At 35.7% G+C, this 15,781-nt stretch overlaps 1 protein-coding gene across 1 annotated transcript in view; it reads left to right on the plus strand.

The window, feature by feature from the left end:
- SHPRH (SNF2 histone linker PHD RING helicase) overlaps positions 1-15,781 on the plus strand; it is a 133,064-nt gene that overhangs the window by 27,266 nt on the left and 90,017 nt on the right. Inside the window, exons 5-11 of the mRNA XM_036766257.1 lie at positions 1,079-1,157; positions 1,884-2,034; positions 4,630-4,735; positions 6,550-6,806; positions 8,007-8,687; positions 13,440-13,691; positions 14,495-14,573. Coding sequence (XP_036622152.1) covers positions 1,079-1,157; positions 1,884-2,034; positions 4,630-4,735; positions 6,550-6,806; positions 8,007-8,687; positions 13,440-13,691; positions 14,495-14,573 — 1,605 coding nt within the window. The remainder of the gene's footprint in view (positions 1-1,078; positions 1,158-1,883; positions 2,035-4,629; positions 4,736-6,549; positions 6,807-8,006; positions 8,688-13,439; positions 13,692-14,494; positions 14,574-15,781) is intronic.

Raw genomic sequence — 15,781 nt, forward strand, 5'->3', positions numbered from 1 at the left:
GACTTCTTGGTATGGAAACTCTATACCTGTGTAGGTCAGCAACTCTTTTGTAATTTACAGACTTAGATAGCTACTTGAAACACTCAGGAGTTAAATGGCTTGCCCATTTTCACAGTTAATAGTTTTCACAAGTAGAACTTGAACTTGGATTTTCCTGATTCCGAAGTTGGCCCTTTATACTATACTCCCCTACACCTTGTTGGATAAATGTTTTTAAAATAATGCATACGAATTTCCTCTTCCTGATCACTTCCTATCATGTTATGAAGTGTTTTTACTATCTTTCTTTCATCTTCTTTATCTAGAAAATATCTAAAGTCTATAATAAGACAACCTAAATGGGAATTATTGGTAGAAATAAATAGAAGGGATGCTTATATACTGTCTCAGTGTTACCATGAAACTTTCAGGGTCCTAGGTCAGTATCCTGGTAGAACCATGGTTCATTTAACTTCATTTTCACTTCAGTTTGTGGTTCACCAGTCAAGCATCTTAAACTTTCTGAGTCTCATTTATCCGTGAAGAAAGTATCAATCAGTCAGTAAGCATTTAAAGTGTCCATGGCAGGCACTATGCTAGGTGATGGGGATAAAAGGAAAAAAAAATCTCTGTCTTTCATTCTTTGGTGGGGGGGAAATTCATGGAACTGAGTACAAAATATTGAACATTAAGTGCAAATCATTTTGGGGGAAGGCAATAACAGTTGGGGAAATCAAGAAAGACCTCCTGTAGGAGATGGCATTTGAACTGAGCTTTGCTGGAAATTAAGGATTTTAAGAGGTCAAAAAGGAGTACATTCCAGGGAAGAATGAGCAGTGCTTTTGGAGCTAAGGGATGAGAGGTTGTGTGGGAGGAATAGCAAGCAGGCCAGCTTGGCTGGTGAAGGGCAATAATGGGTAATAAGCATGGAAAGGTAGGCTAGAGTCTGTACCTGCTGTACCTACCTCACAGGGATTCTAAGGGGTTATACTGTATGTGTGAAAGGCTTTGAAAAATTGTAAAGCACCATTTAAATTAGGCATTATAATTGGGAGGAAAACAAGAGAGAGAATGTTCTTATGGTTCTTATCTTCTTTAGAAAATACCTTACATTTCTTATGGAGAGAGGTCATTACTACAGAAGGGATGAAATTCTACTATAATCCATTTACGGGCTGGTAAGGCAATTTTAAATTTATAAATGTGCTTCTTCCCTATCCGTACTGAAAGCCTACAGAAGAGATTTGTTGAGAATGTCACCATCTATAGCATTGCCTAATGAAAGAATACTTAGTGAAAATCTTGCTAAAGACTTTTACACAAAGGACAAATAGAGAATAAATAGCACCTGTCCCTTTTCATTTAGTGAATGCCAAATAATGGATTCAAGATACTATAAAGAATTAGAGTGAGCATAATTTGAGGCTGAGTGTCACTGTGTTCATTGTGGATCAATTACTTTATTTTTTTTAATTCAAGTATACCTCTGTGCTGAAAGGTTTTTGGTAGTCACTGGAAAATATTTGATGATTTAATGATGAATGACTACTGTTCTTTATCTTTAATGTTCAGAGATTATTTTGAAGGTCACAGTAAAGAGGTGATGGGCATTTTCCTTATTTTAACCATAGGGAAGAAAAATTATAGTTACCAGAACAATTCATTGTTTCCTATTGCAGGATTAGTTGGTATTAAAATTTAGTTGCCTTTTTTGATTGAATATCATAGTTTCTGTGTTTAGGTTTCTAGAATTCTAAGTACTTTCACTTTTTACATTGTAATATAAGCCTCAAGAATCTTCCATTTTAATGCAGTTCTTCCCGTTTTCTTTAGAGTTTCTACCAATGTGATTTTTATTTGAATTACTTTCAAACATTTTTTGTTTTGTTTGACCTTTCCTTTAGCATCATCCGTGAATACCCAAATGCTGGGCCACAGTGGCCTGGTGGCATCTTAGCAGATGAGATGGGTCTGGGGAAAACAGTGGAGGTTTTGGCTCTGATTTTATCACATACTCGACAAGATGTCAAACAGGATGTTCTAACGCTGCCTGAGGTAGGATGACCGTATATGGCTTAGAGAAGCAAGAGACTTGTTATGTTCAAGAAGAACAACATGTTCTGAATGCTTGTTTTGACACAAAAGTCAAAGCTTTTAATATTCTGTGCAACTGAAGATAGTTAACTTGGAAGGGTTAGACCTTTTTGTGAATTAAGCTGTTTGCCACCAGTACTGGCCAACTGAAATGTTCCCTCTTTCATTGCTGCCTTAGGTTAGCAATAAAAACATCTTTGCTTCAGTATTTACAGTGATCTGCTACCACAAAAATGTTACTATTTCTCTCATTATTTCCAGAAGCCTTCCTCAAGTTACAACATAAATGACTTGAGAACCAGTAAGGGGACTTAATGAAGTGATATGACAAACCTGAGACATGGGAGTAACAGAATCTGAGTTGAAAGGGACCTTAGAAGGCATGTGATTTAACCCATACCTGAACCCCTTACATTTATCTAGAATACCTAAGTAAACAATATGCTTAAGGGTTGAATTTTTTTAAGTGGACTGGATATTCTTAGGCTGTTGCCTTCTACCAAAACTGACTTTTCCTCAACCTCTGAAAAATTCAAACTTAGAATTTATGTGCAAAAGAAATACAATTTGAGATTAGCAAACCCAAAGTTTTTTGTAATATCTAAAATTTAAATTCTTTAGTATAGCACTTAGAACCTTCTACCATCTGCCATACTACTTTTCTAAACTTATTTCATAAAATCTTCTCTCAGAACAGAGGACTATTGGCTGTTTGTGAAAGCCAGCCCATGTACCTGTAGTAATACCCTTTCTCTACTGTTGAAACCCCTCTCTTTCTTCAAGGCCCAGCCCAGGTGCCAACTTCTATTTGATGTCTTTCCTGATCCCCATAGTGGAAATTAATTTACCTTCACCTTAAATTTTTTTAATGTATTTCTTCTGGATTTCTCTTTTGCCTTTCTCACCATCTACTTTGTATCATACTTATCTGTTTACATCTTATCCCCTCATTAGATTGTAAGGCAGCCTGGTGTAGTAGAAAGAGTGTTGGACTTGGAGTCAGGAAGACCTAGGTTCAAATCCTGCCTTAGACACTTACTAGCTGTGTGGCCCTGAGCAAGTCACTTAACCAGTCTCAGCCTCATTTTGCTCATCTGTAAAATGTGGATAATAATAGCACCTACCTCACTGGGTTGTTGTGTGGCTCAAATGAATTAAGGTATGTAAAACACTTAAGAGAGATATGTAAATGTCAACTATCATTATTATTATCATTATTACTAGCTCCTTGAAGGCAAGAACTGTTTTTTTCTTCCTTGTATACCTCACAGTGCCTCCTATGTAGTAAGTGATTAGTAAATGTTTGTTGAATTGAGTCTAGATAAAAAGTTTATATTCTACAGACCACCTAATGCCTTATCCTAACCATGTATTTTAAAGATCACGTGGGGAACCCTGATCTGAGTGTGTGATTTGCTTAGCCCACCCTCTCCTTAGTGAGTAAACAATTCAAGGCATATTGATAGTGCCATCTTTATATGCAAAGGGACATTTCCTTTAATTTCTTATAATTAAGTGGATATTATTGATGATAACTTTTCCTTGGTTTATTGGAAAATATTGGTCCATGGTTAGATAGCTAAAGTGCAAAGAACAAATTTGATGTAGTTTTATTAGCTGCATTCCATTTCAAGATCACAATGCATGCCTATCTAAGCCTTATATGAATATGTGTTCTTGATCACCAGTAGAAGTGAATGAGAAAATGTGAATACATCTGTTTGGTTCTGTCACTCCTACTTGGAAAAATACAACTCAGCAAAATATAGCAGTAATCTTTTGTTGGTGGAGAAGGGGAAGTTTTTATTGTTCTTTTTTAATTGATTGCTGTCCTACCATTATACACTTAATGGGTGAAGTTGACAATCAATGCGCACTGCATCGTATGAAATAAATTTTTGTATTCATATCATAGAATTAGAGTTGGAAAGGCACCTTGGAGATCATCCAGGAATGGGGAACCTGTGGCCTTCTAGGTCCTTGGGTATGGCCTTTTGACTGTGTCTAAATTTTATAGAACAGATCCTTTGGTTAAGGGGATTTGTTCTGTGAAGTTTGGATTCAGTCAAAAGGCCATACTTGGAGACCTAGAGGGCCACATGTAGCCTCGAGGCTGCAGGTTCCCCACCCATTTCTAGTCCAACTCTCGTCCATTTTGCAGAAAACCAGAGATGTTAAGAAGTAACTTGCCCCAAGGTCCCAGCAGGTAGTAAGTGCCAAGGCAGAAAGTGAACCCAGGTCATCCTCTGACTCTAAAAGCTGTGCTTTTCCATCACATCATGCAAATGTATGAGGTTAATTATTTTTGATTATTTAAAATATAAATGTATCATTGACAAAGGTAGGAGGTAGACTCTGAACTTTGGGTAAGATTTTTAAAGAGGCCTGTTTGTGTGTAAGCACATACATATCAATTCGTTTCATGGCATATTGCATATATCCTATATTTCCTTATAATCTGATAGCTTATATCCAAATTTAAAGCTTAATTTTAAGTAGCCTGTAATGATGAACCTGAAAATCCAATGGATGACTACTGAATATTGTTCATATCAGGGAAAACTGGTAAATTACTTCATACCTCCACAACCTACTGAAGGAAGCAAAAAGAAGAAACTTAAGGTGATGGAGTTTCAATCTAAGGAAAAAGTACAGTACCCCAGTAAGTATTTGTATCTATATTTTTAAATACTTATATTTCTAATATTTGTCATAATTCTTGGAAACCTTCCAATAGAGACACTTTATGGTTGCTGATGATTTCCTTGTAGTCCTCAAGAACATTTCTAATAATTCTTCTGATTTAATATAATTCTTAAGGTTGAATTTTATGTTTCTTTTCATCCAATTAACATTTTGGCAAAGTTTACTATATTTGACTTTTTCTAGTTTTTTAGGTTTATTTTGAAAATATTTTTGATCATATTAGAATACTATGTATATTTCATATTTAAATGTAAAGCTAATAATGTTATGGTAACTAGTACTAAAAATATTTTTAGTTTCTCATATGGAGAGTCACAGACTTCAAGGTCACTAGTTTAGCATGAGTAGCATTTATGTTGATAAAAATTTACCATTATGGTAATGAATTCCATATTGTTGACAGCTTAGTTTTCTTAACAAGTTCTGTATTTTTTAAAGTGTTTATTATATAGCCAACTGTTTCACTGTTAACACACAGGAGGCACTGGAGGTTTCAGACTCCAGCCTCTAATGGGTTCACTCTTGATCTGGTCAGAGAGGCAGACAGCTTTGGAGGGGTTAATAATCAGCTTCATTCTGTTCTAGTCTTCTCACAAGGGTTGCTGAGAACTTCGACTCTTATTGTATTCCCTAATCACCCTTCTTGCTGGGGCTGGTGAGAAAGGGGGCGCAACTACCCCTACATTTCCACGGGGTCAACTGAGACAAGCACAGCTTGTGCACTCCCCTAAATCCCCTCAAGCCTTGATAGGGGCCACTCAGAGCACACCCACAGATTCCCCCATGGGTTCCCTGTGGATTCTCCCTCACCAACCAGTGCCCTCTTGCTTTATAGGACAACAGACAAAGAAGGCATCTTGCCAACATTAAGCTCACAGGTTAACTTTAGTGATATCATCATTTTGTGCAAGCGTAATAAGTATTAGTTAAGTCACCCCCACATCTCACTGCACAACCTCTATAGGACTGCCTATCACTGTGTTTCTGGGAATTACTATCTAGGATCCTTGGGGCTATTCTGGGAATTATTATCGAACACCTGGAAACTAGACATTGCCATGGCCATGGATCCTGGGAAACTGAACTCTAAAAGGATAACAAAATCCTCCTTACATACACCAACCATCAACAAAACATGCACATAAATAAAATGTTTAATCATACATAAAACTGATAACTTTGGTAAAAAAAGAAAAACCATTGGTATCATATTTACTTCTGTGACCCTTCCTGTCTTTTTTCTCCTATATCCTTATCAAAGTTAGATTTTTATTTTGTTTTGTTTTTTGGAGGGGAGAAGGGAAGGCAATTGGGGTTAAGTGAGTTGCCCAAGGTTACACAGCTACTACATGTGTCAAGTGTCCTGAGGCCAGATTTGAACTAAGGTCCTCCTGACTCCAGGGCTGGTGCTCTACTCACTGTACTGCCTAGCTGCCCCAAAGTTAGATATTTTAAATAAAAATTGTAGTCATAGTTTTATGTTCTGATTTTCTGTCTTTGCTATTTCAGTTCATATAAAAATCTAGACAAGTTTCTTCATATTCTTCCCATTTGTCATTTTTGATAACCAGAATTTATTGATTCAGTTGATTATCATAATTCATTACATTAATGTGCCACAATTTGTTCAGTCATTTCCTAATCATTAAATATAGAAGTCATTTCCATTTTTCACAGTTACAGATAAAGCCGCTTTAAATAATTTTGTATACTTCCCTATGAATTTTTTTCATTTATTTTACTTGAATCACTGTGCCCTTGTATACGTAGGTTTGCGTGTAATGATACTAGCAGCTGTAAAAGAAATGAATGTGAAGAAGGGAGCTTCCATCATTGCCATCTTCAAGTATGTCAGCACCATATACAGGTATGACGTACAGAGGAATCGGCGGCTTCTGAAGAAAAATTTGGAAAAATTAATTGCAGAACAAGTTGTGGAACAAGTCAAAGGTCATGGTTTGGCTGGATCTTTTAAACTGGGAAAGAATTACAAGGAACAGAAGACAAGTGATAGAACTAAAAAACAGGTAAAATAATTTATTTTTAGAGGAAAGGGGCCCATTAACACTTTTTTGTTTTTCACCAATAAACATTGTTTTAGAAAGACATAGCATCTGCCTTTAGGTGCTTTTGAAGGTGAAGATTTAGCTTATAAAATACTAATGTATACTTTCCAATTCTAATTCAGATTTCCTGTTTTTTAATTGATTTGTGAATGTTTAATGAAATGGTGAAGCTGATGGCGTTTAAAATAACTGAATTCCTTGTTTCCATTGGGCCATAAATATCAATTTGCTTTTAGGAAAAATAATCATTCAAGTATTTGCAAATTGAAATGAATAATCTCTTTATAAATAACAGCGTGTATGTATTTGCAGGTGCTAGTGTAGTCATTGCATTTAATATGAACGAAAATCATCCTTTAAGAAGTAGCAAACCAAGAAATTTTGGTGCCTAGAATGGTGGTTTTCAAATATTTTAATCCTCTGCTATGACAGGGCAAGAGACCTTGTAGATAATCAGTCGATCCTTATTGTTCTTAATTGCTTTCTGAATGAAAACTTCCTTCAGATCAGTACATTATGGGCCACTACAGTCTCTGCCATGAATTTTGGGGCTTCAGAAGTAAAGAAAGCAGAGGGGAAAGACAGAGTAACTTTCTTTGTCAAGTAGGGGGGTAAAAGGATTGTACCCGTTGCTTTAAACTGCAATTGAAGTATTTCTGTCAGTAAAGTTGCAAGGAGTTAAGAGCTTCCCTTGTCTTCTGTTCCTTCCTTTCTTCCCTCCATCTCTTTCTTCCCTTCTTCACTCTTTTCCCTCCCCTCCTTTCTTTCTTTCTTTCTTTCTTTCTTTCTTTCTTTCTTTCTTTCTTTCTTTCTTTCTTTCTTTCTTTCTTTCTTTCTTTCTTTCTTTCTTTCTTTCCCTTCCTTCCTTCCTTCCTTCCTTCCTTCCTTCCTTCCTTCCATCCTTCCCTTTTTTCCTTCTTCCACCTGACTCAGATAGCAGTATTTTGGAATGCCTGAAGACCATTTGAGAATGTTTATGTGGCATAAGATAAAAACTGTTCTCGAATGATATTATTCAAGAATAAGAGTAACAATGTTAGAAAATTGAAATTTTATCTACTTAATAAAAAAGTGACCATTTCTATTTTTCTGCTTTATTTCTATTTCCTCTAGATTTAGATTGCCATTAAAATACCCTTCTCTTTATTAATTTTGCAATAGGCAACAAAGAGCCCTAGGAAGAGTCAGAATAAACTTTCTGATGAAGAAAAACTTCAATCAGAGAACAATGACACAGTTTCTGAAAATAAGAGAGAAAAATCCCTGTCATTGGACATTACTGAGGATGAGCATAATTATTGTGAAGTCAATAGATACCATGGCAGACTGAGGAAGAAACTTGACCAACACTCAAATGAAAAACTTCAGCCGACAGCTGAAACACTAAATGCTGCTGATGTGCAAAGACACTGTCCATCATCCAGTGACTGCCCAAGTACTCGTGCTACTGTCTCTAAAAGTAAACCAGATTCTGAAGAAGACGACATGAAGGACCAGGCATCTGAATCTCAAGACCATGATGGTTGTGAGATACCACATGCCAATTCTATAAGTCCCTTCAATACTTCTGAGTACCGCTTTGAGTGTATTTGTGGTGAACTTGGCCTAGTAGATTGTAAAGCCCGTGTTCAGTGTCTGAAATGCCACCTGTGGCAACATGCAGAATGTGTGAACTACAAGGAAGAAAACTTGAAAATTAAACCTTTCTACTGCCCTCATTGCCTAGTTGCAATGAAACCAGTTTCCACAGGAGCAACTTTGATCATCTCTCCAAGTTCTATCTGTCACCAGTGGGTGGATGAAATCAACAGACATGTGAGATCATCTTCTCTTCAGGTTTTGGTAAGACAGTTGTCTTTTGAAAAGACAGAAAATATGGGTCTTTTTTTCAGGTTTCCCTGAAATATCTTTAGAATCTCTGATATCTTTTAACCCACCAAAAAGGCTTTATAATTAGATAATTATAGAGGAATCTGAAAGCAGAAATTTTAAGGCAAGTATAAATAAATTAAGAAATAGGACTTAGGGTTTTATATTATTCTTTTTGAACAGTGGAAGTTCAAAAAGTAAGGCAGTTGAGTGGAAAGATACAAAAAGCCAAAAAATATAGATGAATAAATCTTTACATATGCATTCAAGAATTCAGAATCTGTCATACCATCTCTAGGAAACTTTAGTATTAATATAATAAACTAATTGGAAAGTACTTGGTGCAAAGTAGGATAATTCATATTTAGATAGAAATGGAAATACAGCATGATTGGGCATATAATACTGTGTTTCTTTTGAATATTGGCAAAAAGAAAGAAGTTGCATATTTCGGAAAATAAACATGTATACATGTACTTTGAAAGATTTTAAATAAAGAAGGAAATCTAAAATCAAACCTCTTTTTTAATCTACGTGAAATATAGAGCCTACTTACAGTAAGTATGGGAACAAAAATACAACACCCAGAAGCAGAATTTAAGGAATATATTCCCATTTAGTTAATTGATTGTAATTGAGAAGTAAAAAGACAACTTTTTAGTTTTACATCCTAAAAACCACTGCAAAACTGAAAAATGAGTAGTCTTTACTTCTCAGTGCTATGACTTATTAAAATTTCAGTGTGCTGATGTACTTGGAGGCAAAAGGAACCTGGGTTCCACCCCTGCCCCTGACTTTTGCTAGTTGTATAACAATTGCTAGCAGTTGATTTTATGTTTCTGAACCTCATAGTCTTTATCTGTACAATGGGGATCACATCTAAGTATTTTACTTCACAGAATTGTTGTGAGGATTAAATAATATATATGAGGTGTGTAAAATACTTTTTAAATGTCATACAAATACCAGATATCATTACTTTAGATATTTTATATTTAATTAAGTGATTGTCCATGGATTCTAAACACTGAGATGATGAATACATATGTGGTTTGGCTTTGTACAGTCATGTAAAATACCCATTAAACAATGGCTTTTACTTTCTCCATTTCCCTCCCTTTTAACTCCTCTACAGTCTTCTTGATTTAGTTGATTAAAGCTCAGAGAACTTGTAACTTAAGGTCATATAGTTGTCATTAGGATTTTTTGAATTATTGTCTGTTTCATATAGTCTTTCTGGCTTTTCTCATTGTTAGCTATCATTACTTGCTGTCAGTGTACGCATCATCTTCTTTCAGTCATTTTTCAATCATGTCCCACTCTTCATGACCCCATTTGGGGTTTTCATTTTACAGATGAAGAAATTGAAGCAAACAGGGTTAAGTCACTTGCCCAGGGTCACACATCTAGTAAGTGTCTAAGACCAGATTTGAATTCAGGAAGATGAGTCTTCCTGACTCCAGGTCTGGTGCTCTATCCCCTGAGCCACCTACCGGCCCTGTATTTGTCATAGAAATCTTTTTTACTCCTAATTTATTGCTTATACTCTGTTCTGGGCTTGGAAAGTTTATAAGAGTTGGGTATAAAATAAAAAAAGTAAGTCTTAAATGAATAACCAAAGTGTATGCATGAAATTTAGTGCATGGACTTTATAAAATCCAGTTTACTTTTTGGGGGGGGGGGCAGGGCAATTGGGGTTAAGTGACTTGCCCAAGGTCAAACAGCTACTACATGTGTCAAATGTCTGAGGACAAATTTGAACTCAGGTCCTCCTGACTCCAGGGCCAGTGCTCTACTCACTGTGCCACCTAGCTGCCCCTATTTTACTTCTTAGAGGCTTTTTTTTTAACTTCATGTTTTGCAGCTGTGTTCTAGATAAATGAGATTCCATCATAGTTCACTTCCACAGAGAATTACTTGTAATTGTGTATACTTCTTTTTCAGAAGCTCATGATAAAAGATAATTCTATTAGGGTATATGCCATACACCTCATGTCTCAGTTTTTCTTACCTTATTCCCCAGAGTTTACTGATTATTTCCTTTGAGATCACTCATATAATTGAAATATGTGTCAGTATTGTCAGGTTAATAATTTCTCCCCCAGAAGATATCCAATGACGTAGTTGTATTCTTAAAAATCTAATGAATCACAAAGATCGTTGAAGATTACTATAATGACTTTTTAAATTAATTACTTTTTTCATAAACATTTATTGTTTAGATTAAGTAAAACCAACTTAAAGCATAAGTAGATAGAATTTTCATCAGCTTATTAAAGTAACTACAAATATAAATAAATATTACCCAAGGCCTTTGCTTTCCAAAGCTTTCTGATTTGAGTTCTTAGCAAGAAGACTAAAGGAATGGTATTAAGGGTTCATTTTAAAAATCACATTTAATACATCAAGTTGTGCCACAGTTTAGAAAGATACACTGCATTGCAGATATTTCACTGTTAAGGAGCAACCCTAATGTAGCTAGAGTCCCAGAATTAAGAGACACAGGTATGAATCTAGTCCCCATTTGTGTCAGCTACCGGAAATGGGTGAATTACTCTGATTCTGCTTTTCATCATTTGTGAAATAAGAATCATAATGTTTGTACCTATATTTAATAAAATGTAAAACAAGCTATTATTAATGTAGACACTTAGTAGTTTTATTCACAAATACAAGATAAAAATTGCCTTTTATATATACCTCATGAATGCTTGTTTAGATGGATCTGTGACCTCATCAAAATGAGTATATTCTACTAGTGCAGACCTCACAGTTTTTCATCAGTTCTGCCAAGCCTGTGCAGTTCTTGCCATTAAGCACATGATCTGGGATCCATCCAATTCACTTGAAGACCTTTCTTTGTTACTGTAATGGTTTTTAAATGTCTCAAGGAAACCATACTAACATTTGGCTTCGTCGTTTGTTAACTTTTCTCAAAACCATCCACCTCCTTTGCCGGTCATAAGTTTTTAATAGCATCTTTTCTGCCACTTCTTGGGCACTAAGTCCTAACCCTTACCCTTTCCATTGCCATTTGGATCACTTGTAATTTTGATTTTTCTCAGATTAAAAACCATCCATGAAAATAAAGAGGTACCTTTTCTAAAGAGCCTGTTCAATGTAAACTATTTACGTGGCTTCCTAGAAACTTGTAATTGGAAGATACCTCAGCAGCTATTTAGTTTAATCCATTCCTAAACAAGAGTCCTCTACAGCAAACGACATCTAGCTTGTGCCTGAAGACATTCAGTGACAATAATTCACTACCTCCTAAGCAGCCTATTCTACATTTCGATGGTTTTAATTGTTAGATTTTTCATGATATCAAGCCTCAGTTTACCACTTTGTTCCGTCACTCTTTGTTCTGCCCTACATAGCCAAGCATAAATCTACACCCTCTTCCACATAATGGACCTCCTCCACATAACTCTCTCTCTCCCTCTTGGTCTTTTCCAGACTAAACATCCCCAGTTACTTCATCTTATCTTCCAATAAAATATAAGATTTTTGAGAACAGGAACTGTTTCATTTTTGGTTTTGCATCTCTAGTCAGCCACTGAGTGCTTGACATATGCTGAGCATTTAACAAATACTTTGTTGATTGACTGACTAAATGGATTTGTGGCTCTTCTCCATTATGATTGCCCTCTGGATATCCTTCAGCTTGTCACCGCCTTTCCTAAAGTGTGGCTCCAAGAACTGGACAAAGTAGTTAATATATGTGTCTTAACCAGCACAGAGTTCAGTAGGACTGTCTCAGAAGCTGTGCCTCTCTTAATGAAGCCAAAGATTGAATCAGCTTTGGTGGCAGCCAAGAAAACACTTGAAAACTGTAAAATGCCTTTTCAGCTTTAGGCTGCAAAAGCTTATTATTGCTGCTCTCCCTTTCAGATGGGCATTTTATAACACTTTTTTAAGTGATGGCAGGGTGATGGTGGCATGGTGGAGTCATTGAATGAAAAGGTTAGGACCAGCTAGATAACACCTTTTAGATTGTACCCATTTTCTTGGTGCCAGCTTTTGAGAAAATGTGGAGAAATCAGAGAGACCCCAAAAGAAAGCAATAAAAATAATTAAAGTGCAATAGGAAATTGTGATCACAAAGTTAAAAGGTTTATTTAATTTGAAGATAGGAATGTAGATTGTAATAATAAGGCTTCAATTAAATGAAGGGTGATCATAATTAAGAAGAGGAATCAGTATCCATCTGAAGGAAGAGGCAGATGAAATAAGAAGTCTCACTTTTCCTGGGAGTCTTTAATGAATCATCTTTATTTATTATGGTTGGCTTTGGAGCAGTTCTTGTGTAGGAGAAATTGTACTCTCTAGTATTAATACTACAACTGCTACCTGTCTGACCAAGGGCAAGTTACGTAATCTTTGTATTTCTGTTTCCTCATGAAGAAAATGAGAGAGTTGTACTTAATGACTGCAGAGGCCTGACTAGCCCTAGAGGTATCTTTTGATCCTCATAATACTACTATGATGTATAGTGGTATAATCAGAACTCAAAGACAATACTTAGAGTTCAGTACTCTTTGTATTTTACTCTCAATGCCCATGCCCCTTCCTGCATTTTGATACAGTATATAATCTCAAAATAGGTATGATGAACCAAGAGAATGTGTGACCCTTACTCATAATATTTACTAGCTGAAAGTTTAGAGATGTTCCATTTCTTATTTATGTCTTTGTATTTCTCTGTCTTTACTAATCATTATCTAGGTGTATCAAGGGGTGAAGAAACATGGCTTCTTACAGCCTCATATGTTGGCAGAGCAGGATGTAGTTATCACCACCTATGATGTCCTTCGGTCAGAATTGAATTATGTAGATATCCCCCACAGCAACAGTGAGGATGGTCGTCGCTTCCGGAATCAGAAGCGGTATATGGCCATACCAAGTCCCCTGGTAGCAGTGGAATGGTGGAGGATCTGTCTGGATGAAGCTCAAATGGTAGAGTGTACGACAGCAAAGGTGAGAGAAATAGTTATGGAAAAACTTTAGGTATGCACAGGGGTGGGGGAGGTGGATTCCTTATTATCTCTCTGACAAGCATTTAATTTTCTAGAAAATGAAATTCCTTCTCAAAATATAGTATGCATGCATGCACAGCAACCCAGAATGTTGTCTCAGTGCCAAGTTTGCAGATATACATTTTATATTTGTTCCTATCTTGGGCTATGTGAATGTATACATGTCTGAAAGGTATTTATTTATCGTTTTTACTTGCCAGTGTAAAGTCTTGAGTCATTCTGTATACTGTGTCCAATAGATTGGAGTAAAATACAATTCAGAGTGGGGGGGGAAATCCTGTTTTTAGGAGTATTCACAGTCATGTCTGCTCATTGTGGAAGCCCATTTGGTAGGATTAAATAGTATGGGTTCAAGATGACTGTTAATTAATGATTCCAGGGAGACCAAATTGAGGCAAAATTGTCACTTTAAAGGAAAATAGTCTGATTTAGCCTACTAAAGTGACAAGAGAGGGAGAAAGATGTAGATATAAATATTTATATGATTACCTCAAGCTATTTATTTAACTTCCCAGAATTTTATGACTATAGTATAACCTCAACTGAATTCGTGATTGTGAAGCTACTAGGTGATTATGCATTGAAAAAAATATATCAATTTATGTATATAGTTTCGGTTAAATGTAATAGCAACGTATATCTAATTTGGAGTAAAGATATTTGTGAGTTTTTTCCTGAGTCATTTACTCTTGACTCTCGCTTTTTTCACACAATTTGTTTATTATTCCTGTTCCCTTTCCTTAGGCTGCTGAAATGGCTCTGCGCTTGAGTGGAATCAATCGCTGGTGTGTCAGTGGCACTCCAGTACAGAGAGGATTAGAAGGTGAAGTAGAATTTGCTTGTGCGTTGTGTTTTCTTCTTTTTGTATTAGTGTGCATATTAGTTTGAGAGGATTAACTTTTTTGTGGAAGATTTTAATTATATATTACAAAAGTACTTTCTCATATTTTCACTGAAAGTAATGAAACTAAAGCCTATTCATATGTGAATATAAAGATTTTTTTAAAAATAAGCTCAAAGATGAATTTTCCTTTTGAAGATGAGATCTTTGATTATGAGACAACAATAGTTCTATAAATAGTAACTGTAATACATTATTTAATAATTCAATATTCCGTATATCTTTATTACCCAAAGCTGGTTCCCATCATGCTATTGGAGCATAATTGGAACTTAAGCGTTCCAAAGTCTTTGGGAGTAGATAAATACTTAGGAGTGAACCTGTAAAAAAAAAGTAAAAGAGTGTGTGTGTGTGTGTGTGTGTGTGTGTGTGTGTGTACACATATATATATGTAGCCATAAAAATTTAAAATACTATAAACAAAATGATTTTGTTGTTTCAACATTAAAAGTATCCTCATTTTTTGAAAATAAATTGCAACCACAAAGCACTGCTTTGATTAGAAATATTTTAGTGCCTAACAAATGTAAAAATTCTAAAAATAACTTTGGAATATATTCAAAGTTGAGTAATGATTTACTCAAGGAAGCAGTAAAGAATGGTAATTTATTTTACTTGCTCCTAGAAGTGGTAGAGTAGGAACAGGAACTTGAATAGGGCTGGCCCTGTGATTTCATTGATACAGGGAATTTCTGAATGAGGAACCACCTTCTAACTATGTAGGTCAGCACCTCCTCTGCAATTTACAGTCTTGGAAAATCACTTAGAGCACTCAGAAGTAAGTGACTGACCTAGGATCACAGAGCCAGTGTGTTGCAGATGGGAGATTTGAATCCAGATCTACCCAACTCTGAGGCCAGGTCTTTATTACTTCATGCTGCCTGAGGCAGCATGTAGTAAAAAAAAAAAAAAAAAGCATATATGTGAAAAGTAGTTTTGTGGAGTATCTTTTGCTTCCTCCCAAGGTTGTAAGTAAAATGGCAGTTAAAGTAGCTTGAATATACACTTGCATTTGAACCATTCTACCTAAAAATCAAATTTTCTGCATATTAGCTTTTTCTGAGTTGGAAAGGTATTCGGAGGCTATTACGATTTCCTACTTAATATAGGAATTCCCCTTTCTTTTTTTA

The sequence above is a fragment of the Trichosurus vulpecula genome, chromosome 7, assembly GCF_011100635.1.
Source record: "Trichosurus vulpecula isolate mTriVul1 chromosome 7, mTriVul1.pri, whole genome shotgun sequence".
Taxonomy (NCBI): domain Eukaryota; kingdom Metazoa; phylum Chordata; class Mammalia; order Diprotodontia; family Phalangeridae; genus Trichosurus; species Trichosurus vulpecula.